General features: G+C 44.8%; 1 protein-coding gene across 4 annotated transcripts; it reads right to left on the minus strand.

Moving 5' to 3' along the window:
• Positions 1 to 680: 680 nt before the first annotated feature.
• LOC123116527 (transcription factor bHLH137) lies at positions 681 to 2,912 on the minus strand. Of its 4 annotated transcripts, none has more exons than XM_044537475.1 (8): positions 2,542 to 2,912; positions 2,296 to 2,436; positions 2,113 to 2,181; positions 1,931 to 1,999; positions 1,757 to 1,843; positions 1,490 to 1,630; positions 1,216 to 1,357; positions 681 to 993 (listed from the first exon to the last, which is right to left on the minus strand). In XM_044537475.1, exons 1-7 carry the CDS (start codon positions 2,752 to 2,754, stop codon positions 1,247 to 1,249), a joined length of 831 nt encoding a protein of 276 aa, XP_044393410.1. In that variant the 5' UTR covers positions 2,755 to 2,912; the 3' UTR covers positions 681 to 993; positions 1,216 to 1,246. The 4 variants fall into 4 exon arrangements, with proteins under 4 accessions (XP_044393410.1, XP_044393408.1, XP_044393411.1 ...); XM_044537473.1 differs by having other exon boundaries at positions 1,490 to 1,633; positions 2,542 to 2,908; XM_044537476.1 differs by having other exon boundaries at positions 2,116 to 2,181; positions 2,542 to 2,906.
• Positions 2,913 to 24,063: the final 21,151 nt, after the last annotated feature.

The raw sequence follows: 24,063 nt of genomic DNA on the forward strand, positions 1-24,063 counted from the left end.
CTGTTGCATTTAGGGTTCACACAAAACTGTTCGGGATGTACGTACGTACTCCTACGTACAGGTCCATCTCCAATCAATCTGAAGAAGAACGAGAGCTAGCCTGCTACTAGTTTGAATGCCCATGCAGGGAGGGACCTCTACCTAATGCCACAGCTACATTTACTCCCACCTCAATTACCAGTGTAAAATGCGACGTGAATCTTCGGATCTCGGGTTCCAATGCACCTGAATTGAAAAAAATAATTTAGAAAATTCAAAAGGACTTGCAAAAATTCCGATTTTTTTAATCGAACATGATCATGTGTTACACTCGCGTGAAAAGTTTTGCGAATGAATGACTTTCATGGTGTTCTGTGCGGAAAAAACAAAATCAACACTATATAAAAGTTACTATTCATGTTTTTGTACTCACAATTTTTTATTTTTTTGGCAATGGAACCGGTCGAAGCTATTCCTTTGCAGAACTTTTTCCACGAGTTTAATACCGGATCCCTGTTTGATTTCAAAAAGTTGCAGGAGTTTTTCACTCTTTGAATTTCTAAATTATTTTTTCGCATCCAGGTCCATTGGGACCAGAGTTTTACAAGTAGCTAGGTGCGTGAAAATATTAGAGCTGAAACAGTACTGTATGTTCAGAAGTGAGATTAACTGAAACAGTTTTTGTCCAAGAGTCAATTGTCTTTTGTCACAGCAGAAATGGCCCTCTTTTATATAAACAAATGATCCAATCATAAACATCTTTTGTCTAAGCTAGTAGAGTACAACGGGCGATGGCAAGGCATATCACTTGGAAAGATGCTAGCTACTAGTACAACACAAGCCTCTCTGGTTCTACTGCTAATCAATTAATAACTCTAGTTGCTAGTACTTCACTGATCTCTACTGTTGCATGCATGCCACCAGACAAGGGGATGGATCACTAGATCATCCAACATCTCAAACTCATCTGGTGCTTCAACTCAGTCACCACCCTGGCCAGCATTATTTCCTCCCCTGCTAATCACAAACGCAAAGAGAGAGAGCATATATACAGATCAGATTAGAACTAATCATCTGGGTAAAAAGATTATCGGAGTATCAAGTACTGTATTACTATTTTTATATTGCACAAAGATGTGTGCATTGCACAGGATGCTACTAGTAATTAATTTTAGTTTCACAGTGGTATGATGTCTACTTTTACTGAAACTTAAGTGCAGAATCATGTCACTTTACCTAGACGTTGTCAAATGTAGGGTCCTCCCTTTCACTGCTGGAAGGAGCACATGTAGTTACTGAACATCACTTGATTGAACAGTTCGTGCCTTGGCTCACCTACTGTTTGCATCATGTAGCTGCTGCTGCTGCTGCCGTTGTCCTGGGAAATCATGCACACATGGGCAGCCTCATCAGCACGGCAGGCATGTACATTCAACAGTGCTTTGGAATTGGGTCCTGAATGATCGATCATGTAGAGAGAGAGAGAGAGAGAGAGAGAAAGTGGCCAAACCTGGGTGCCTTGAAGTGAGTAGGGTGGGGAGGAGGAGGAGGTGCCTGTGTCCATCATGGCCTGAGATGGAGCTGGGCTAGATGATCTGTTCATGGGAGGACCAGTAGGCAATGCCGCTGCCTCATGGAACATGCCTTCAATCTTCTGAAACAACAAAGTTATTCTCAAAAGGTGTAAGTTTTTGAATAAGAAAGATAGAGAAAAATATATGGTCTATCACAATGATTATATTTATTTGAGCTTGCATATTGATTAACCCATGCATACTTGTGATTGGTCACTGAAGGCAGCCCCACTCTCCATGCCAAAACCATACACCACAGGGCTCAGGGAAGCAATCCTCATGGACAGGAACTGAATGACAAATGAGAACTTGTTAATTAACTTGAGTGCTTTTCCTATATATAAATATTGATTGATAGTTTTTTCTAACTTGGGTACCTCAACTTGGTTTTGCAGTGACTGCACATAGTTGATGATCTCATCCAAAATGAGAGCCTTACCAGTGACCTATACACAAATCAGTGCACATTTTTCCTTCCAAAGTTAGTACCCCATGCCATGAACAACAAGTTATTTCAAGTGCAGTGGTGATTCTAATTAGGAATGGTCAACTAACTTATAACCTTGTCACAGCCAGGGACCAGGGACTGCAGCATCCTCATCCTCTCACTGATCCTCTCCCTCCTCACCTGAAGCAAGAAAACAAAATGCCACAGCATATGAGTAACAAAAACAGGCCCCAAAAACAAAAGCTAAGATAGCTACAACCACACAAGAGAAAAGATAGTGAAGAAGAGCAGTACCCTCTCTGAAAGGCTGTGGCTATCTGTTGCCTGCCCTCTCCTCGCCCTCACATGGATGTACCCCTTTGGTTCCTCTTCCTCCTCATCCACCTCCTTGCCCTGCTTTTTGCCTCCCCTCTTCCTGGTACTCTCCTTGGTTTCCTAAATTATTTTTCAGCCAAAAACAATACTATCCATAAGCAACAGCAATAATGATAAATATGTTTCAAAACAATCATGGAAGCTTCCATATATGCCATGGAGTACCTTGGAGTGTGCAGAGTTGAGGCTGGCGGTGTCTTCCTTGGGCTTCATCTTCTTCTCCACAGAAGCGGTGGCCACAAGAGGAGTGTCAAGAACACCAGACGAGCCCTCCAGTGAGGCGGCTGCATCTTCAGGATTGCCATGGCAGAGCAAGAAGCTGCCGGCATTGGTGAGGCCATACTCCATCTGCTGCGGGAGGTGTGAGAATCCTGCCATTGCCCAACAGCCACTAGCTAGCTAGCTACCCCTTGTGTTGCAGATGAGGTTTTCTTGGCAAGGAGGAGGGGTTCAGAGAAGGGCCAACAAAGTTTTTGGCTCCTTGATGTCCCTGCTGCCGGTTTATATAAAAGTTGGGGAGGGGGGGTATGATGGTAGAGAGAGGAGGGGGGGGGGGGGGGGGGGGAGGAAGTGGGAGAGAGATGCATGAGAAGACCAAATCATCACTGCATCTCTATTAATGGAGAAGATGGCAGTGTGGGCAGTGTTGAGAAAGGGCCCCCATGTCTCTTGTTGTAGGATGAAAAATTAATAATGGAGGAGATGCCCATCATATATCAGTGCGTAGCTGGTGATTTTAGTTTATTGGAATTTCTTGTGGGGTGTGGGATTGTGGGGTGTTTTTATCTGATAGGTAGGAGCCCATCTCTCTTTTCTGTCTCCCAAGCTGACTGTGGAAGCACACAACACATTTTTCCTACTTTGGCTACAGACTACACATTTTCCCGGCAGATTACTCCATCTAAACGCTAATACTATTTATTTAGAGAGTGAGTACTATCTTATTTTGTTTAAGTACGTGCATTAGCTTGGTCCATTGAGTACTGATATCCTCTTGTCTCATAGAAAAGCATCTGCCTTTAAATCTAGCTACCTTCTGAGGCATAACCTGCAAAGGTAATTAAGTGCTCCTAAAAGATAACCTGTGCACTGTGCTGTGCATATAAAGTCGCTGCATCAATAACTGCAAGCTGAAAGCCTGAAACCCCCATGACAGTGAGTATTAACTACATAATACTCAAGTGCTGTGACAGATTTTTTTTCGGACGGTAGTCAAAAGAGTCTTCTCGGTGAGAATACCACCGCTTCCATGCATGTCAGTCGCCGGGCACGTGTTAATTTTCTTTCCGTTTGTGGTTTTGACCGCATTGCAGAATGCAGATAGGGCGCGTTCTTTCAAACTAGATCCTCTAGCATGCACAAAGGATGTTAGAAAAAGCTACAATAGCCTAACTTTTCTTCTTTTATTCATACAATTAAGACTAAAATAAGTTAAATTAATTTTTAAATTACAGATATAGTATGAACACTCATAGTAATTACATACAAACAAGTTGATGGTGAGATAAAGTTAATTTTAGATTTTTTTATCTATAGTAATTACCAAAAGTAAATAACCTGCTAATAGTCCGTAACATTCCTTCTTCATTTTACACTAGACGAGCACTGAAGCACAGTGACTTTCCTTCTCTAAGTTAGAGGATCCGGCTCCACGTTCTTTGCGTGCATAAGGTCCAATCAGACACGCTGCATGCAGCATTTTTCGGACATGGGTTGTTTGATTACATGCATCTACTGCTGAACCTATAGCACGCTTCTTAAAGCATTCTTGGGCCTGCATCATTGGAAATCGACAGCTTCTAGCAAGCCAGGCCTGAGCGACGCGAGGAACCGCACATGGGTGGCTCGTTGGAAACGTCTTAGCAGTTAATTACCTTATCCCCTCGTCTTCTTCCCCCTTCTATCATTGCCCACACCGCCGATCTCGCCCGCTCATGCGTCGGATCCGGCTGGCGGGCCTGCCTCGCCGCCGCTGCCGCAGCGCTCACCGCGTGCGAGCCTACCGAGGCACCTGTCGTCGCCACGCTCGAACTGCTCATGGGCCTCCTCGAGGACCCGTAGTGGGCAGCGGTCAGCACGCGTGCACGCAGCCAGTGGCGGAGCTTCATGGGGGCCAACCTGGGCGGTGCCCCCCCCCCCAGCTCAAGAAAAAAAACACCTACTACTCATTAGTTTTTCTGTCATATGTTCAGTAAAAACAGCCTAAATCTCATAGTTTTGCCCCTCCTTAGCCCATTGCCCCTCCAAAGATTTGGCCCAAGCTCCGCCACTGCACGCAGCCACGGCAGGGAGCCGGGCGCGGCGCGGCCGGCCAGCAGGGGCAAGAGCAGTAGCCTTGGCCGGCTCCTTGTCGGCACCAGGGGCATCTCTCTGATCTTTCATCCCTCGGGTGCAGGAACAAGCAGTAGGCCTTAGACGCCTCGGCCGCCAGGACCATCATTTTTGTTATGTCGTCCTTGTGCGCGGCCTCGTTGACGGCAATGACGGCGACGACAACGACTGTAATCTTGTTGTTAAGTGTAGTTGTTAACTCTTAATTACTATGCATGTATGCAACCAAACGCCGGCTGAATATTGCATCTCGATTACAAGACCTCTCATGCAGGCGACCAAACAACACGCAAATGTTGCATTTTAGCATGTATTTTCCTAAAACAGGCCATGCTGAGCCTGTATTGGTTTTTCGATGCAACCACCCAAAAAACGATGCAGGTAACCAAACACCCCCATAGTACTTTCCTGGGAATCGTTTGATCCGAAGGAGGGGCGATTGTCTAGATGAAATAGAATTAAGTATACAATTTCGCTAATTATCATTCAGCTGAGACCTGAGAATCAACTATTTCTTTTATTATAATATAAAGAGTATGTCAATCAGCTTACTTTTCAAACCCCAAGATCGAACCCCTGACCACGCCTCTCGCTCATGCCTCTCGCGAAATTGCGCCTCTTGCTTGCCATCACCATTGCCCCCGTAAATCAAGCCAATCCACCCTCACGGCATTCCTCCACGCCGGCGAGGGTCGCGGGCGCCGACCGCGACCACACCCCCTTCACCCCCGTGGATGCCCCCGTCCATCTACAAAGCCTTCCCGAAGATGGTGAGACTGATTTCACCAGTCCTGCAGGGGGTGCTCATGGTGACCGGGGTTCGAGGGTGGGTGGAGTGGGCGACCAGGATCCGCGACGCCACCGTGGCGTGGATCCGGTGCGTGCAGGAGTGGAAGGCGGCGGACCAGGCGGTGGCGGCGGAGACCGCCCCGAGTGCGAGATCCGAGGCTGTGAGGTATGCAGAGATCTTCCAGAGGAGGGCGGATTTGGAGCAGAGGATTCTGGCGAGGAGGATCTACGACGAGGCTACGGTGGCGGAGGGCAAGGATGCCCGCGATCCCACACTCCCCACCGGCCGCGTTCGTGTTGTGGGTGAGGGTGGAGGTGAACTCAGAGGATCCCTGGAGGGCGAGGCGGTGGGAGTGCATCCTGGGGGTGATGTCATTGGGTGCACCGCTGTAGTCTCGTCCCCGCTGCCGGCGACAAACTAATCTGGAAGGGTAACTCCATTGTCGACGCTTCTGAAGGCCAATTCAAAATTCAGATCAGCTTGAAGGCGGCAGAGAGAAAGAGGATTCGTCTGTGTCCCTGGGATGCGGGTCCCCTGGCTGGGAGAGCGAGGTGAATGCCAACCACTTTGGCCAGCTGTGGGAGGACTCGCTTTCCCCATCCCCCTCCCGCCCAACCACTCCCCGCATCTGCGAGGATAAGAGGCCAGGGAGGAGAAACCCTAACCAGAGGAGAGTGCTAGCCTGGATCTGGAGGGATCGATTTAGGGAGGGCCGCTTCCTGGCTGCTGATTGATGTGTTGCAAGTGAGAAGGATTGTGATTATCAGATCCCAGTTCGAGTTCAGTTGCTCCAAGTCGCCCTAGAAGGGGAAAATCAGACCAGATTTTGAGGAGATTTGGAAAATCAAAGTCATGGCGGAGAGCAACAGAGGTAGGGGCAGGGGGAGGGGTGCTTCTCGACCACCTTCCGTGCAGGGCCAAGGCGGGGCGCCACCGGAGGGAGGGCAGCCACAGTTCCCCTAGCCGCCATTGTTTTCTTATGGATTTCCAGGGGCTCCACCACCATGGATGTTTGCCGGTGCCTATCCCTTCCCCCTACCCCCCCCCCATGTTTCCTGGGAATCAGTGGGACATCAACCAGGGATTTGGAGGGGAGCAGAGCCAGAGGAAACAGACAGGGCAACAACCAAGGGAATCAAGGGAAAAATGAAGCACAAAGTGGAGGATAGCAGAAAGAGAAGCAGAGAAAGGCTCAGGAAAAGAGCAATGTAGGAGCTGGTGCTGCCGCGGCTGGAGAGATGATTCAGCCTAAGGATTTCACAGACTACCCATGGGTCACCTGTTACAACTATGGAGATGCAAGGCACCACAAAGCAATGTGTGAGAAGCCGAAAAGGTGTTTTATCTGCAAATCCACTGCTCACCAAGTAGACACTTGTCCTGTCAAGAAGTGGCCACATCAAATGGCCAAATATATAGGGAGTGTTGCATCTGGTTTGGGATTTTATCACCTGGAGATGTCTGATTTGGGAATGAATTCTATAGGAATTCTGAAGAATTGTGGGGTGGTGTTCATTGAGTCTGGGCATGTGAGCAAAGAGGAGCTGGCTAAGGAGTTCTCTGTGATATACAAGACAAATTGGCCATGGCAAATCAGAGAGATAGGTGATGAATCCTTCCTGGTCAAATTTCCTCCGCACATCTCAGTTGAACAGGTTGCTGGGTATCCATGTTTTGGGCTCCCATCCATGGATGTCACTGTGAATGTGGAGATGTGGAAGGAAGAGTTGGCCAAGTTGGATGAGCTGGTGGAAGTTTGGGTTCAGGTTAGAGGACTACTGCCTAGATGGTGTGAATGGACATTATTAGATCAATGTACTTCAGCCTTTGGTCTATTGGTGGAATTGGACTGGCAAAGCATGTTTCAGTGCCTATTTGAACATGTCAGAGTAAAAATCCAGTGCAGAGATCCTGCAAAAATTCCTTCAGAAAGGCTCTTAGAGCTGGGAGGAAAAACCTTCAAGGTTCAGCTGACTCTGGAGGTGCCCATAGTCAGGAAGGAGGTGGAGTTAGCAAAGTCAAGTAGCAATGATGACAATGAGGGAGATGGACCACATCAGGGGGAGAGCATGGATACTGACAATGGATAGGGGAAAACAAATGACAAAAGTACAAGAGCTACTGATGTACAACAAGGAGATACTGGGAACAAAAGAGCTGGTGCTAGTAATACTGGGAGGCAGAGAAACATAATGAGGAAAGAGCAAGGAGGGAGGGTGGTGGAGAACTGCAATATAGTAGATGAAAATGTCAACTCAAATCAGGGACTGGACTATGGGTCTGTGATGCCAAGAGAAAATCCTGAATCTGAAGTGACAAGGTTCATATATACTAAAATTCAACAGGTGGAAACATTGGAGGAACAGGAGGTGGTGCTAGGAGGTGATAACATGGACAGGGACACAGAATCAGGGGAGGAGATTAAGGAAGTGGAGGATTTTCTGCTTGATGACATCATGCCAGACTTCAGTACTTTGGAGGTGAAGGAGGTGGAGAAAATGGTGCCTGAAGATGGAGGGTTGCTTGACAGGAAAAACAAAAAACAGAAGAAATCGGGGCCTATCCAAGTTGCAAGGCAAAGTGCTAGAAATGTGGGTAGCCAACATGTCATGGAAAAAGCTAAACTGATCCAGATGAAGAAAAATCTTGAAATTCCTTCTATTAAAGGTATAGCTTCTAGTAAACCTTTTAATTGTATTACTGTTGCTGAATTAAAGAATATGACTTACACTGTAGGTGTAGTTATTCCTGATAGTAGTACTGATAGTGTGTCTGATATTGATGATCCTGGTATAGTGGTTGGCACAAATGATTTGCATATTCATGTAGATGAGTTTAGTGATGATGAGGAGTTGGCTGTGGGGAGCTGGTCCCTGGGGACCAAAGCTAGATGGGGCAAGCACCCCAGTAAGAAGTTCCAATGAAATACATATTCTGGAATGTTAGGGGGCTTCTTGCACCTAGTAGGAAGAAATGTATTGAGGATACCATTTGGCCTCTGAAACCTAGCCTTATTGGGTTTCGGGAGACTAAACAGAGTGAGTTTTCCAAAAACTTCCTTAAAAACCTAATGGGTAATAGGAACTTTGAATGGAATTTATTACCTTCCATTGGCTCTGCAGGAGGCATTTTGGTTGGTGTAGATTGTGATGTGTTTGAGATAATTAGCTGGAACATAGGTAGGTTTATAGTTAGTGCAGTAGTTAAAGATAAGAGTAATGAGTTAGTTTTTAGATTCACTATTGTTTATGGTGAAGGAAATATGCCCTAGAGGCAATAATAAAGTTATTATTTATTTCCTTATTTCATGATAAATGTTTATTATTCATGCTAGAATTGTATTAACCGGAAACATGATACATGTGTGAATACATAGACAAACATATAGTCACTAGTATGCCTCTACTTGACTAGCTCATTAATCAAAGATGGTTATGTTTCCTAACCATAGACATGTGTTGTCATTTGATTAATGGGATCACATCATTACGAGAATGATGTGATTGACATGACCCATTACGTTAGCCTAGCACTTGATCGTTTAGTATATTGTTATTGCTTTCTTCATGACTTATACATGTTCCTGTAACTATGAGATTATGCAACTCCCGTTTACCGGAGGAACACTTTGGGTACTACCAAACGTCACAACGTAACTGGGTGATTATAAAGGAGTACTACAGGTGTCTCCGAAGGTACATGTTGAGTTAGCGTATTTCGAGATTAGGTTTTGTCACTCCGATTGTCGGAGAGGTATCTCTGGGCCCTCTCGGTAATGCACATCACTATAAGCCTTGCAAGCAATGTGACCAATGAGTTGGTTATGGGATGATGCATTACGCAACGAGTAAAGAGACTTGCCGGTAACGAGATTGAACTAGGTATTGGATACCGACGATCAAATCTCGGGCAAGTAACATACCGATGACAAAGGGAACAACGTATGTTGTTATGCGGTTTGACCGATAAAGATCTTCGTAGAATATATAGGAACCAATATGGGCATCCAGGTTCCGCTATTGGTTATTGACCGAGAATAGTTCTAGGTCATGTCAACATAGTTCTCGAACCCGTAGGGTCCGCATGCTTAAGGTTTCGATGACAGTTATATTATGGGTTTATGAGTTTTGATGTACCGAAGGAGTTCGGAGTCCCGGATGAGATCGGGGACATGACGAGGAGTCTCGAAATGGTCGAGACGTAAAGATCGATATATTGGACGACTATATTCGGACTTCGGAAAGGTTCCGAGTGATTCGGGTATTTATCGGAGTACCGGAGAGTTACGGGAATTCGCCGGGAAGAAGTATTGGGTCTTATTGGGCCATACGGGAAAGAGAGAGGGGCTGCCTAGGGCAGGCCGCGCCCCCCCCCCCAAGGCAGCGTCTGAATTGGACTAGGGGGAGGGGCCGCACCCCCTCCTTCCTTCCCTTCTCTCTTCCCCTTCCTTCTCTCCTACTCCTACTAGGAAAGGAGGAGTCCTACTCCCGGTGGGAGTAGGACTCCCCCCTTGGGTGCGCCTCCTCCTCCTTGGCCGGCCCTCCCCTTGCTCCTTTATATACGGGGGCAGGGGGCACCCCATAACACACAAGTTGACCTACGGATCGTTCCTTAGCCGTGTGCGGTGCCCCCCTCCACCATATTCCACCTCGGTCATATCATCGCGGAGTTTAGGCGAAGCCCTGCGCCGGTAGAGCATCATCATCGTCACCACGCCGTCGTGCTGACGGAACTCATCGCCGAAGCTTTGCTGGATCGGAGCCCGGGGATCGTCATCGAGCTGAACGTGTGCTGAACTCGGAGGTGCCATACGTTCGGTACTTGGATCGGTCGGATCGTGAAGACGTACGACTACATCAACCGCATTGTCATAACGCTTTCGCTTACGGTCTACGAGGGTACATGGACAACACTCTCCCCTCTCGTTGCTATGCCATCACCATGATCTTGCGTGCACGTAGGAAAAAAATTTAAATTACTACGTTCCCCAACAGTGGTATCAGAGCCTAGGTTTTATGCGTTGATGTTATATGCACGAGTAGAACACAAGTGAGTTGTGGGCGATACAAGTCATACTACTTACCAGCATGTCATACTTTGGTTCGGCGGTATTGTGAGATGAAGCGTCCCGGACCGACATTACGCATACGCTTACGCGAGACTGGTTTCACCATTACGAGCACTCGTGCTTAAAGGTGGCTGGCGGGTGTCTGTCTCTCTCACTTTAGCTGAATCGAGTGTGGCTACGCCCGGTCCTTGCGAAGGTTAAAACAACACTAACTTGACGAGCTATCATTGTGGTTTGGATGCGTAGGTAAGAACGGTTCTTGCTAAGCCCGTAGCAGCCACGTAAAATTTGCAACAACAAAGTAGAGGACGTCTAACTTGTTTTTGCAGGGCATGTTGTGATGTGATATGGTCAAGACGTGATGCTATATTTTATTGTATGAGATGATCATGTTTTGTAACCGAAGTTATCGGCAACTGGCAGGAGCCATATGGTTGTCGCTTTATTGTATGAAATGCAAACGCCCTGTAATTGCTTTACTTTATCACTAAGCGGTAGCTATAGTCGTAGAAGCAATAGATGGTGTAACGACAACAATGCTACGATGGAGATCAAGGTGTCGCGCCGGTGACGATGGTGATCACGACGGTGCTTCGAAGATGGAGATCACAAGCACAAGATGATGATGGCCATATCATATCACTTATATTTTGATTACATATGATGTTTATCTGATATACATCTTATTCTGTTTTGTTTGACGGTAGCATTTTAAGATGATCTCTCACTAATTATCAAGAAGTGTTCTCCCTGAGTATGCACCGTTGCAAAAGTTCTTCGTGCTGAGACACCACGTGACGATCGGGTGTGATAGGCTCTACGTTCAAATACAACGGGTGCAAAACATTTGCACACGCGGAATACTCGGGTTAAACTTGACGAGCCTAGCATATACAGATATGGCCTCGGAACACGGAGACCGAAAGGTCGAGCGTGAATCATATAGTAGATATGATCAACATAATGATGTTCACCATTGAAAACTACTCCATCTCACGTGATGATCGGACATGGTTTAGTTGATTTGGATCACGTGATCACTTAGATGACTAGAGAGATGTCTGTCTAAGTGGGAGTTCTTAAGTAATATGATTAATTGAACTTAAATTTATCATGAACTTAGTCCTGGTAGTATTTTGCAAATTATGTTGTAGATCAATAGCTTGCGTTGTTGCTTTCATATGTTTATTTGATATGTTCCTAGAGAAAATTGTGTTGAAAGATGTTAGTAGCAATGATGCGGATTGGATCCGTGATCTGAGGTTTATCCTTATTGATGCACAGAAGAATTATGTCCTTAATGCACCGCTAGGTGACAGACCTATTGCAGGAGCAGATGCAGACGTTATGAACGTTTGACTAGCTCAATATGATGACTACTTGATAGTTTAGTGCACCATGCTTAACGGCTTAGAATCGGGACTTCAAAGACGTTTTGAACGTCATGGACCATATGAGATGTTCCAGGAGTTGAAGTTAATATTTCAAGCAAATACCCGAGTTGAGAGATATGAAGTCTCCAACAAGTTCTATGGCTAAAAGATGGAGGAGAATCGCTCAACTAGTGAGCATGTGCTCACATTGTCTGGGTACTACAATCGCTTGAATCAAGTGGGAGTTAATCTTCCAAGATAAGATAGTGATTGACAGAATTCTCTAGTCACCATCACCAATTTAGTAGAACTTTGTGATGAACTATAGTATGCAAGGGATGACGAAAACGATTCCCAAGCTCTTCGTGATGTTGAAATCGACGAAGGTAGAAATCAAGAAAGAGCATCAAGTCTTGATGGTTGACAAGATCACTAGTTTCAAGAAAAGGGCAAAGGGAAAGAAAGGGAACTTCAACTAGAATGACAAGCAAGTTGTCACTCCCACGAAGAAGCCCAAAGCTGAACCAAAGCCTGAAACTGAGTGCTTACACTGCAAAGGAAATGGTCACTGGAAACGGAAATACCCTGAATATTTGGTGGATAAGAAGGATGGCAAACTGAACAAGGGTATATTTGATATACAGGTTATTGATGTGTACCTTACTAGTGTTTATAGTAACCCCTGAGTATTTGATACTTGTTCGGTTGCTAAGATTAGTAACTCGAAACAGGAGTTACAGAATAAACAGAAACTAGTTGAGGGTGAAGTGACGATGTGTGTTGGAAGTAGTTCCAAGATTGATATGATCATCATCGCACACTCCCTATACTTTCGGGATTAGTGTTAAACCTAAATAAATGTTATTTGGCGTTTGCGTTGAACATGAATATGATTTGATCATGTTTATTGCGATACGGTTATTCATTTAAAAGTTAGAGAATAAATTGTTATTCTGTTTACATGAATAAGACCTTCGATGGTCATACACCCAATGAACATAGTTTGTTGGATCTCGATTGTAGTGATACACATAATATTGATGCCAAAAGATGAAAAGTTAATAATGATAGTGCAACTTATTTGTGGCACTACCGTTTGGGTCATATCGGTGTAAAGCGCATGAAGAAACTCCATAAAGATGGATTTTCGGAATCACTTGGTTATGAATCATTTGATACTTGCGAACCGTGCCTTTTGGGCAAGATGACTAAAACTCCGTTCTCCGGAACAATGGAACAAGCTACTGACTTATTGGAAATAATACATACCGATGTATGCGATCCAATGAGTGTTGATGCTCGTGGCAAGTATCGTTATTTTCTGACCTTCACAAAATGATTTGAGCAGATATGGGTATATCTACTTGATGAAACATAAGTCTAAAATAATTGAAAAGTTCAAAGAATTTCAGAGTGAAGTGGAAAAATCATCGTAACAAGAAAATAAAGTTTCTACGATCTGATCGTGGAGATGAATATTTGAGTTATGAGTTTGGTCTTCAATTAAAACAATGTGGAATAGTTTCACAGCTCACGCCACCTGGAACACCACAACGTTATGGTGTGTCCGAACGTTGTAACCGCACTTTATTGGATATGGTGCGATCTATGATGTCTCTTATCGGTTTTACCACTATCGTTTTGGGGTTGTGCATTAGAGACAGCTGCATTCACGTTTAAAAAGGGCACCATCTAAATCCGTTGAGACGACACCGTATGAACTATGGTTTAGCAGTAAGCCTAAGTTGTCGTTTCTTAAAGTTTGGAGTTGCGATGCTTATATGAAAGAGGTTTTCAACCTGATAAGCTCGAACCCAAATCAGAGAAGTGCGTCTTCATAGAATACCCAGAGGAAACTATTGGGTACACCTTCTATCACAGATCCGAAGCCAAAACATTCGTTGCTAAGAATGGATCCTTTCTAGAGAAGGAGTTTCTCTTGAAATAAGTGAGTGGGAGGAAAGTAGAACTTGATGAGGTAACTGTACCTGCTCCCTCATTTGAAAGTAGTTCATCACAGAAATCTGTTCCTGTGACTACTACACCGATTAGTGAGGAAGTTAATGATGATGATCATGAAACTTCAGATTAAGTTACTACAGAATCTCGTAGGTCTTACAGAGTAAGATCCGCACCAGAGTGGTACGGTAATCCTGTTCTGGAAGTTATGTTACTAGACCATGACGAACCTACAAACTATGAAGAAGCGATGGTGAGCCCAGATTCCGCAAAATGGCTTGAGGCCATGAGATCTGAGATAAGATCCATGTATGAAAACAAAGTATGGACTTTGATTGACTTGCCCAATGATCGGCGAGACATTGAGATTAAATGGATCTTCAAGAGGAAGACGGACGCTGATAGTGTTACTATCTACAAAGCTAGAATTGTCGCAAAAGGTTTTCGACAAGTTCAAGGTGTTGACTACGATGAGAGTTTTTCACTCGTATCTATGCTTAAGTCTATCTGAATCATGTTAGCAATTGCCGCATTTTATGAAATCTGGCAAATGGATAAACAAAACTGCATTCCTTAATGGTTTTCTTAAAAGAAGAGTTGTATATGATGCAACCAGATGGTTTTGTCAATCCTAAAGGTGCTAACAAATTGTGCAAGCTCCAGTGATCCATCTATGGACTGGTGCAAGCATCTCGGAGTTGGAATATATGCTTTGATGAGTTGATCAAAGCATATGGTTTTATATAGACTTTTGGAGAAGTCTGTATTTACAAGAAAGTGAGTGGGAGCACTACAGCATTTCTGATAAGTATATGTGAATGACATATTGTTGATCAGAAATAATATAGAATTATTCTGCATAGCATGAAAGGATACTTGAATAAGAGTTTTTCAAAGCAAGACCTCAGTGAATGTCGGTGTACTAGAGTAGGGGTACCCTAGCATCCCGAACTTGTGCACGGGCAGTTGTAGCGCCCCGCGGCAAGGCTTGCCGGGTGACCGCCAAGGTCCTCCATGGTTCCTTTGGAGCCATTCAAGAACAAAGTATTCAAGCCAAGGAGACAAGGCCCCGGCAAGAGGAGCTTGCCGGGAAGGCCAACCAAGGCATCTCAAGGAACTTGCCGCGACGCGCCTCGCGTCCCGGTAAGACCCGGTGAGCGACAAGCTTCCGGACGCGACAAGGTAACGACCGCGGCAAGGTGCTTGCCGCGGCAAGCGACCACTCTGTACCCGTGCTCCAGCACATTCACCAACGTGTCGCCCTGAGGCCTTTCCAGGCACGCGCGGTGGGAGGCTGTGCAGCCAGCGGTGCGCGGTAGCATGCGACGCTGATAAGATTACCATCGTGGCAAGCTGTGGCGTCCCTGACGGTCCTTTTCTGCACTGTTTGGGCGACGCAGACGGGCATTTAATGCCTTTGTCCCCTGCCGTCAGGGTTAGGTAGGATACACTGTACAGGTAGCGGTACCAACCACCCCTCTTTTTCCATTTTTACCCTTGTCTACGTTGCCACCTGTCTGTGACCCCTTGAGCATATAAAAGGAGGCCCATGCGCAATGTAGAGGGGATTCGGTTGGAAACCAGAAAATACTCACGCTCGGTCTCGTTAGCAGCTCGTGTGTACTGTAGCACTCAGCGCTCCCGACCAAGAACTCAATACAATCAGACAAGCAGCAGTAGGAGTGTTATCTCTCCGGAGAGCTCCGAAGCTGGGTAAACTGCTCGTGTGCTTCGCCTCGATCCGCTCTTCATGCGACCTCCGCCCCCCGCCGAACCGAAACGGGCTCGGTCCGCCGGTCCCCATAGGTGTTCGTGGATCAGCTTCCCCGATAGTGAAGTTGCTTACACATTGAGCATCAAGATCTATATAGATAGATCAAGATGCTTGATAAGATTTTTCAATGAGTACATACCTTGATAAATTTTTGAAATAGTTCAAAATGGAACAGTCAAAGAAGGAGTTCTTGCCTGTGTTACAAGGTGTGAAGTTGAGTAAGACTCAAGACCCGGCCATTGCAGAAAATAGAAAGAGAATGAAAAGTCATTCCCTATGCCTCAGTCATAGGTTCTATAAAGTATGCTATGTTGTGAACCAGACCTATTGTATACCTTGCTTTGTGTTTGGCAAAGGAATACAATTTTGATCTAATAAGTAGATCACTGGACATGGGTCAAGAATATCCTTAGTGAGGACTAAGGAGATGTTTCTCGATTATGGAGGTGATAAAAGAGCCCGTCATAAAAGTTACAACGATGCAAGCTTTTACACCAATCCAGATGACTCTAAGTCTCAATCTGGATACATATTGAAAGTGGGAGCAATTAGCTAGAGTAGCTCCATGCAGAGCATTGTGGACATAGAATATTTGCGAAATACATACGGCTCTGAATATGACAGACCCGTTGACTAAGCTTCTCTCACGAGCAAAACATGATCATACCTTAGTACTCTTTTAGGTGTTAATCACATAGTGATGTGAACTAGATTATTGACTCTAGTAAACCCTTTGGGTGTTGATCACATGATGATGTGAACTATGGGTATTAATCACATGCAGATGTGAATATTGGTGTTAAATCACATAGCGATGTGAACTAGATTATTGACTCTAGTGCAAGTGGGAGACTGAAGGAAATATGCCCTAGAGGCAATAATAAAGTTATTATTTATTTCCTTATTTCATGATAAATGTTTATTATTCATGCTAGAATTGTATTAACCAGAAACATGATACATGTGTAAATACATAGACAAACATATAGTCACTAGTATGCCTCTACTTGACTAGCTCATTAATCAAAGATGGTTATGTTTCCTAACCATAGACATGTGTTGTCATTTGATTAATGGGATCACATCATTAGGAGAATGATGTGATTGACATGACCCATTCCGTTAGCCTAGCACTTGATCATTTAGTATATTGCTATTGCTTTCTTCATGACTTATACATGTTCCTGTAACTATGAGATTATGCAACTCCCGTTTACCGGAGGAACACTTTGGGTACTACCAAACGTCACAACATAACTGGGTGATTATAAAGGAGTACTACAGGTGTCTCCGAAGGTACATGTTGAGTTAGCGTATTTCGAGATTAGGTTTTGTCACTCCGATTGTCGGAGAGGTATCTCTGGGCCCTCTCGGTAATGCACATCACTATAAGCCTTGCAAGCAATGTGACCAATGAGTTGGTTATGGGATGATGCATTACGTAACGAGTAAAGAGACTTGCCGGTAACGAGATTGAACTAGGTACTGCATACCGACGATCAAATCTCGGGCAAGTAACATACCGATGACAAAGGGAACAACGTATGTTGTTATGCGGTTTGACCGATAAAGATCTTCGTAGAATATGTAGGAACCAATATGGGCATCCAGGTTCCGCTATTGGTTATTGACCGAGAATAGTTCTAGGTCATGTCTACATAGTTCTCGAACCCGTAGGGTCCGCACGCTTAAGGTTTCGATGACAGTTATATTATGGGTTTATGAGTTTTGATGTACCGAAGGAGTTCGGAGTCCCGGATGAGACCGGGGACATGATGAGGAGTCTCGAAATGGTCGAGACGTAAAGATCGATATATTGTACGACTATATTAGGACTTCGGAAAGGTTTCGAGTGATTCGGGTATTTATCGGAGTACCGGAGAGTTACGGGAATTCGCCGGGAAGAAGTATTGGGCCTTATTGGGCCATACGGGAAAGAGAGAGGGGCTGCCTAGGGCAGGCCCCCCCCAAGGCCTAGTCCGAATTGGACTAGGGGGAGGGGCCGCACCCCCTCCTTCCTTCCCTTCTCTCTTCCCCTTCCTTCTCTCCTACTCCTACTAGGAAAGGAGGAGTCCTACTCCCGGTGGGAGTAGGACTCCCCCCTTGGGTGCGCCTCCTCCTCCTTGGCCGACCCTCCCCTTGATCCTTTATATACGGGGGCAGGGGGCACCCCATAACACACAAGTTGATCTATGGATCGTTCCTTAGCCGTGTGCGGTGCCCCCCTCCACCATATTCCACCTCGGTCATATCGTCGCGGAGTTTAGGCGAAGCCCTGCGCCGGTAGAGCATCATCATCGTCACCACGCCGTCATGCTGACGGAACTCATCCCCGAAGCTTTGCTTGATCGGAGCCCGGGGATCGTCATCGAGCTGAACGTGTGCTGAACTTGGAGGTGCCGTACGTTCGCTACTTGGATCGGTCGGATCGTGAAGACGTACGATTACATCAACCGCGTTGTCATAACGCTTCCGCTTACGGTCTACGAGGGTACGTGGACAACACTCTCCCCTCTCGTTGCTATGCCATTACCATGATCCTGCGTGCATGTAGGAAATTTTTTGAAATTACTACGTTCCCCAACATATGGTCCATCATATGATGAAGATAGGAATTCTTTTATTTCTGAGTTACATGAATTGTGTGTTGAGTGGTCTGGGGCCTGCATTTTTTGGTGGGGATTTCAATTTAGTAAGGGGTCCAGATGATAAAAATAACAGGAATGTTAATTACAGATGGGTGGATAAGTTTAATATTTGGATTGATATGTGGTCTCTGTTGGATATTAACATGCCAGGTAGGATGTGCACCTGGGCCAATAACCAGGAGAATTTGATTATGTCCAGGATTGATAGGATTTTGTGCTCTACAGAGTATGAGGCTAGCTTCCCTATGGCCAGTGCCAGAGCACTGCCTAGGGTTGGGAGTGATCATACCCCCATTGTGTGGGACTCTGGTAGTGGGCAGATTAGTAGGCGGAAGAGTTTCAAATTTGAGAAATGGTGGATCACTAGACCTGATTTTAAAGAGGTTGTAGCTAAGCCCTGGAGTAGCATGTGTAACAGTGCTAACCCTCTAGATGTCTGGCAACATAAAGTCGGAACTTTTAGAAAGTTGGCCAAAAGATGGAGTAAGAATATAGATGCTTTTCTTAGAAAGGATAAGAATGAGTTGATACTGGAGTATGATATACTAGATATTAAAGCTGAAAGTGGGAACATGACAGAGGAGGAAAGGAGTAGAATGGCTGATATTCTTAGTGAACTGGCTAATATTTGGCAAGTGGAAGAAATTAAAGCTAGGCAAAGATCCAGAGAAAGAGATATAGTAGAAGGAGATAGGAACACAACATACTTTAATGATGTCGCAAACCAGAGGAGGAGGAAAAAACCATTCATATATTAGAAGGGGCTGAAGGTCCCACCTCTGATCCTGCTGGGATAAAAAAAATTGCAGTAGAATATTATAAAAAAACTTTTTGAATGGGAATCAAGACCAGACATCAAACTGAGAGAGGATTTTTTTGAAGAGAGTGAGAAGGTTACTAGTCTAGAAAACAGTAGCCTAGAAGCTAGATTTATTGAAAGGGAAATTAGAGAGACAGTATTTGGCTCTTATTCTGATGGAGCTCCAGGTCTAGATGGACTGCCTTTCATGTTTTTTCAGGAATACTGGGAGCTAATTAAACATGATTTAATTAGGCTCTTTGATGTGTGGTTTGAGGGTGATCTAGATATGTTCAGACTTAACTTTGCTATGGTCACACTTATTCCAAAGGAAGATGAAGCCAAGACCATGAATAAATTCAGGTCCATCAACCTGCTAAACTGTAGCTTTAAAATATTTTCCAAGATGCTCACTAATAGACGGTTGTGATAATTGGGAGATTGGTCTCTAGTTGCCAATCTGCATTTATCAGGGGGAGATATATACTTGAGAGTGTGGTGACTGCACATAAGATCATACATGAGGTTCATTCCTCAGGGAAACGGGGTCTAGTACTTAAGCTAGATTATGAAAAAGCATATGATAAGGTCAACTTAGATTTTGTATATGAAGTTTTAAAACTTAGGGGGTTTGGACCTAAGTGGATTAGCTGGGTTAAGAGCTTAACTAAAAATGGCTCTGTAGGGGTCAAGCTAAATGGGATAGAGAGTGATTTCTTCATCACGGGGAAAGGGCTGAGGCAAGGTGATCCCTTCTCCCCTCTCCTGTTTAACCTAGTTGTGGATGTGTTCTCCAGGATGTTAGTTAAAAGTAAGTAGGGCGGGACTAGTTAAAGGGTAGTGTCCTGAGATGGTAGAGGGAGGAGTGATGTGTCTGCAATATGCTGACGACACTGTTTTATTCCTTCAGCCAAATACTAGGGCAGCTTTGAACTTAAAATGGATCCTCACCTGCTTTGAGCAAGTATCTGGGTTGAGGATCAATTTTCATAAGAGTGCACTCATTCCTATAAATCTTGGGGCAAAAGATATGGCTCCTTTTATTGAAATATTGCAATGTGTGGTTGGTGACTTCCCTATTAAGTATTTAGGTGTACCACTGCACTATGGCAAGCTGAATCGAGAAGACTTACAATTTCTGATTGATAAGATATTAGTTAGGATTGCCGGTTGGAGGGGGAAGCTTCTCTCATATTTAGGGAATATTACATTAATTAAGTCATGCCTAGCGAGTATTCCTCTATACCTTCTGCCCTTCATTAAGTTTCCTAAGTGGGCCATCCAACTGATCAACTCACATATGGCTAATTGTTTGTGGAGTGACAGTGAAGGGAATAATAAAATCCATTTAGCAAACTGGCCTTCCATTTGCATGAAGAAGGAGTTTGGAGGGATGGGGGTTCTTAATTTGCAAGATATGAACCTGTGCCTGATTGGGGCATGGGTTAAAAGATACATTGCAGGAGAAGGAACTCTCTGGAGGAGAGTGATAGATATCAAGTATAATACTAGGAGTCCTAACATCATTTGTTGTCATGACAACAACACATCTCAATTCTGGAAAGGGGTGCAGTGGGCCATGCAAGCGGTTAGAATGGGATAAAAATGGTCAGTTGGGAATGGTAGATTGGTTAGACTCTCGGAAGATATTTGGCATGGGAATGCACCCTTGGCCACTCAATTCTGGGATCTTTACTTTCTGGTTAACGAGAAGAATAAAACCATAGCTGAGATTTGGGATGGTCATGAGCTCAAATGTTCGTTCAGGAGAACTTTTTCAGATGAACTCATGGTTCAGTGGTTTGATGTGATTAATATCCTCAAAATGTATAATCTTAGTCAGGAAGAGGACTCCCTTATCTAGCAATATGAATCTAAGGGGATATACTCTACGAAATCTATGTATGCTAAAATTAACTTTAGAGGAGTTCAGCCTATTTTCCTCCCTGTGGTTTGGAAAATTAAGGTTCCTCCTAAGATCCAAGGGTTCCTTTGGTTGTTCTCTCAAAATAAGATCAGACCTGTGATAATTTGAGAAAGAGGGGACTGCCAAAGCCTCTTGAGTGTGTACATTGCACTGAGATTGAGTCAGTGTTTCACCTGTTTTTTGAGTGTGTGGTGACTAGGTTAGTGTGGAAGGAGGTAGAGGCCATTTTTAACATAGTAATTAAGTACAGACTTTGAGTCTTTAGCTAGGTGGTGGTTGTGTGATAAGAAACAGCTACACTTAAATGTTGTTTCCTCCGCAGTCCTATGGAGGCTGTGGAACTGTAGAAATGCTATAGTTTTTAATCGATGTTCTTGGATCTCCATGAAACAGGTGTTCGGTCGAGTCCTGCGGTACCTAAAGGACTGGATGAAACCATTCGATGATCTCGGGAAAAGATGCATGCTCTCCACGAAGCGTTATGGAAGAAACTGAAAAATCCCCTGGAGCTGGAACCGGGGTGATGAATTGCAAGATGGGACTTGAGACTCTATCTTGGGCTGAAGCCATACGTGGTGTTGCACATGGTGGGAGGAGCACACTAGAGTATCAGCAGAAGAACCCTCAAGAGGCAGACACCATCCATGTGGTCTTCGCTGGGTGAGGGGGATGGACTCCCTGCACTACAGCATCCTGATCTGCCACCAAAATGGAGAGTTTTGTAAGATGATAAGCGTTCCCTACCCCTCGAGGGGGAGTCGCGGGCTGTATATATTGATGTGCCGAAGCCAAGCCTTGGCGTACAAGGAAGATTTACAAGAGTTTGAGTAGAACAAGTAAAGGAAGGAGTTGGAGACTACTACGAAAACTATATTCGCTAACACCCTCCCTTAATCTTAACTACCCTAGATTAAGATTACTCTTGAACTCCTCAAACGGTCTTGCTGGTAAAGCCTTTGTAAAGCCGTCCGCCACTTGATCCTTAGAGGGAATAAACCACATCTCAAGTTTCTTTGCTGCAACCCTCTCTCGCACAAAGTGAAAATCAATTTCTATGTGCTTTGTTCTTGCATGAAACACAGGGTTTGCAGACAAGTATGTTGCTCCCAAGTTATCACACCATAAACATGAGATACGATTTTTCTTGATCCCCAATTCCTCAAGAAGTGATTCAACCCAAATGATTTCAGCAGTTGCATTCGCCAAGGACTTGTATTCAGCTTCTGTGCTTGATCGTGACACAGTTGCTTGCTTTCTAGCACTCCAAGAAATAAGATTGGACCCAAAGAACACTGCAAAGCCTCCAGTTAATCTTCTATCATCACTGCATCCTGCCCAGTCAGCATCAGAGAATGCACTCACAAGAGAGGAGCCAGAACGTTTGAAGTGAAGTCCTATTCCCATAGTATGCTTCACATATCTTACAATTCTCTTGACAGCTGACCAATGTGCGGAAGTGGGAGCATGAAGATATTGACAAACTTTATTAACAGCAAATGAGATATCTGGACGTGTGAGAGTTAGATATTGTAATGCTCCCACAGTACTTCTGTACCTTGTGCTCTCTTCTTCTTGAAGTGGCTCACCTTCATATGCTGAGAGTTTTTCTGGGGAAGATAAAGGTGTAGGTACTGGCTTGCAATTCTTCATTCCCATGCGAGACAAAAGCTCAATGATATATTTCTCCTGATTTAACACAATACCATCTTGAGTTTTTCTAACTTCAATCCCAAGGAAGAAATGCAAGTCACCCAGGTCTTTCAAGGCAAACTCTGAGCTCAAGTCATGCAGAAGTGCATTAGTAGCATTTTGTGAAGAACTTGCAACTATGATATCATCAACATATATAAGCACAAAAATGACTACTCCAGCCTTGTTATAAATAAACAAAGACATGTCAGCTTTAGAGGCAATGAAACCAAGATATTTCAACTGTAAGCTTAATCTGGAGTACCATGCTCTGGGTGCTTGTTTTAGACCATAGAGTGCTTTGTCAAGCTTGCAAACATAATGTGGTGATTCCTTATCCTCATATCCAGGTGGTTGTCTCATGAACACTTCCTCTTCCAGAACACCATGCAAAAACGCGTTCTGTACATCTAGCTGTCTTAGGCTCCAACCCTTGGATACAGCAATGGCTAGCACAAGTCTGATAGTTGCAGCTTTCACAACAGGACTAAAGGTGTCCTCATAATCAATACCATAACATTGCTTAAAGCCCTTTGCAACTAGACATGCCTTATACCTGTCAATGGAGCCATCTGCCTTCTTTTTGATTCTGTACACCCATTTGCAATCGATGATATTTTTGCCTTTTTGGTTTGGTACAAGATGCCAGGTTTTGTTCCTCATAAGTGCAGAATATTCCTCATCCATTGCCTTCTTCCACTTAGGATCGTCAAGTGCACTACTCAACGTTGTTGGCTCTCCTGAAATACACAACATTCCATATGGTATAGTTCCATCTTTTCTTATTTTAGGATTCCGTATACCTTTCTGTAGACGTGTCATAACCCGTGAAGAAGCTGCTGGCTGAACCTCAGGAATGCTGGCCACAGAAGATCCTGACGAGCCTGCATGTGCTGACACAGGGGAATCTGCTGCCTCCTGCGCAGATGATCCTGCAGCCGATGGTGTGGCCGCCTTCCCAGAGTGCACACGAGGGCCAACCGCCCGGTCCGGCACAGCCAATCCACTGCTCGACCGCGGTTGCAGGCGCATGCGAGGCGAGGGGGATCCGGCCCCGCTGCTGGTCCCGCCTGTTGCTGAGGTGGCGGCAAGGGAGTAGCCCTCCCTGGATTCGTTGCCGCAGCTGACAGAGGCGCGATCCGAGGCGGATCTGCTCGCGCGATCCGAGGTCTGTCCGTGCACAGGAGTTCCAGGCGGCGCCGGATCACCTTCGTTGTCCGTGCCAAGTTTGTCTTCTTCCTTAGCATGCAATATAGGATCAATTTGAGCTATATTTTCAGGATTTTGATATATTTGAGCCTTGTTTTCTCCAGAGACCTGCACAGGCAA

The sequence above is a fragment of the Triticum aestivum genome, chromosome 5B (genome assembly GCF_018294505.1).
Source record: "Triticum aestivum cultivar Chinese Spring chromosome 5B, IWGSC CS RefSeq v2.1, whole genome shotgun sequence".
Lineage (NCBI taxonomy): Eukaryota > Viridiplantae > Streptophyta > Magnoliopsida > Poales > Poaceae > Triticum > Triticum aestivum.

What these genes read in the sequence shown, in the direction of transcription:
- LOC123116527 (XM_044537473.1), bottom strand. Translation starts at nt 2,754, where the DNA reads ATGGCAGGATTCTCACACCTCCCGCAGCAGATGGAGTATGGCCTCACC. An exon ending in GCCACAGCCTTTCAGAGAGG is followed by an intron (nt 2,182 to 2,295) that starts GTACTGCTCTTC and finishes TTCTTGCTTCAG; the next exon opens with GTGAGGAGGGAGAGGATCAG. An exon ending in CACTGCAAAACCAAGTTGAG is followed by an intron (nt 1,844 to 1,930) that starts GTACCCAAGTTA and finishes TTTGTCATTCAG; the next exon opens with TTCCTGTCCATGAGGATTGC.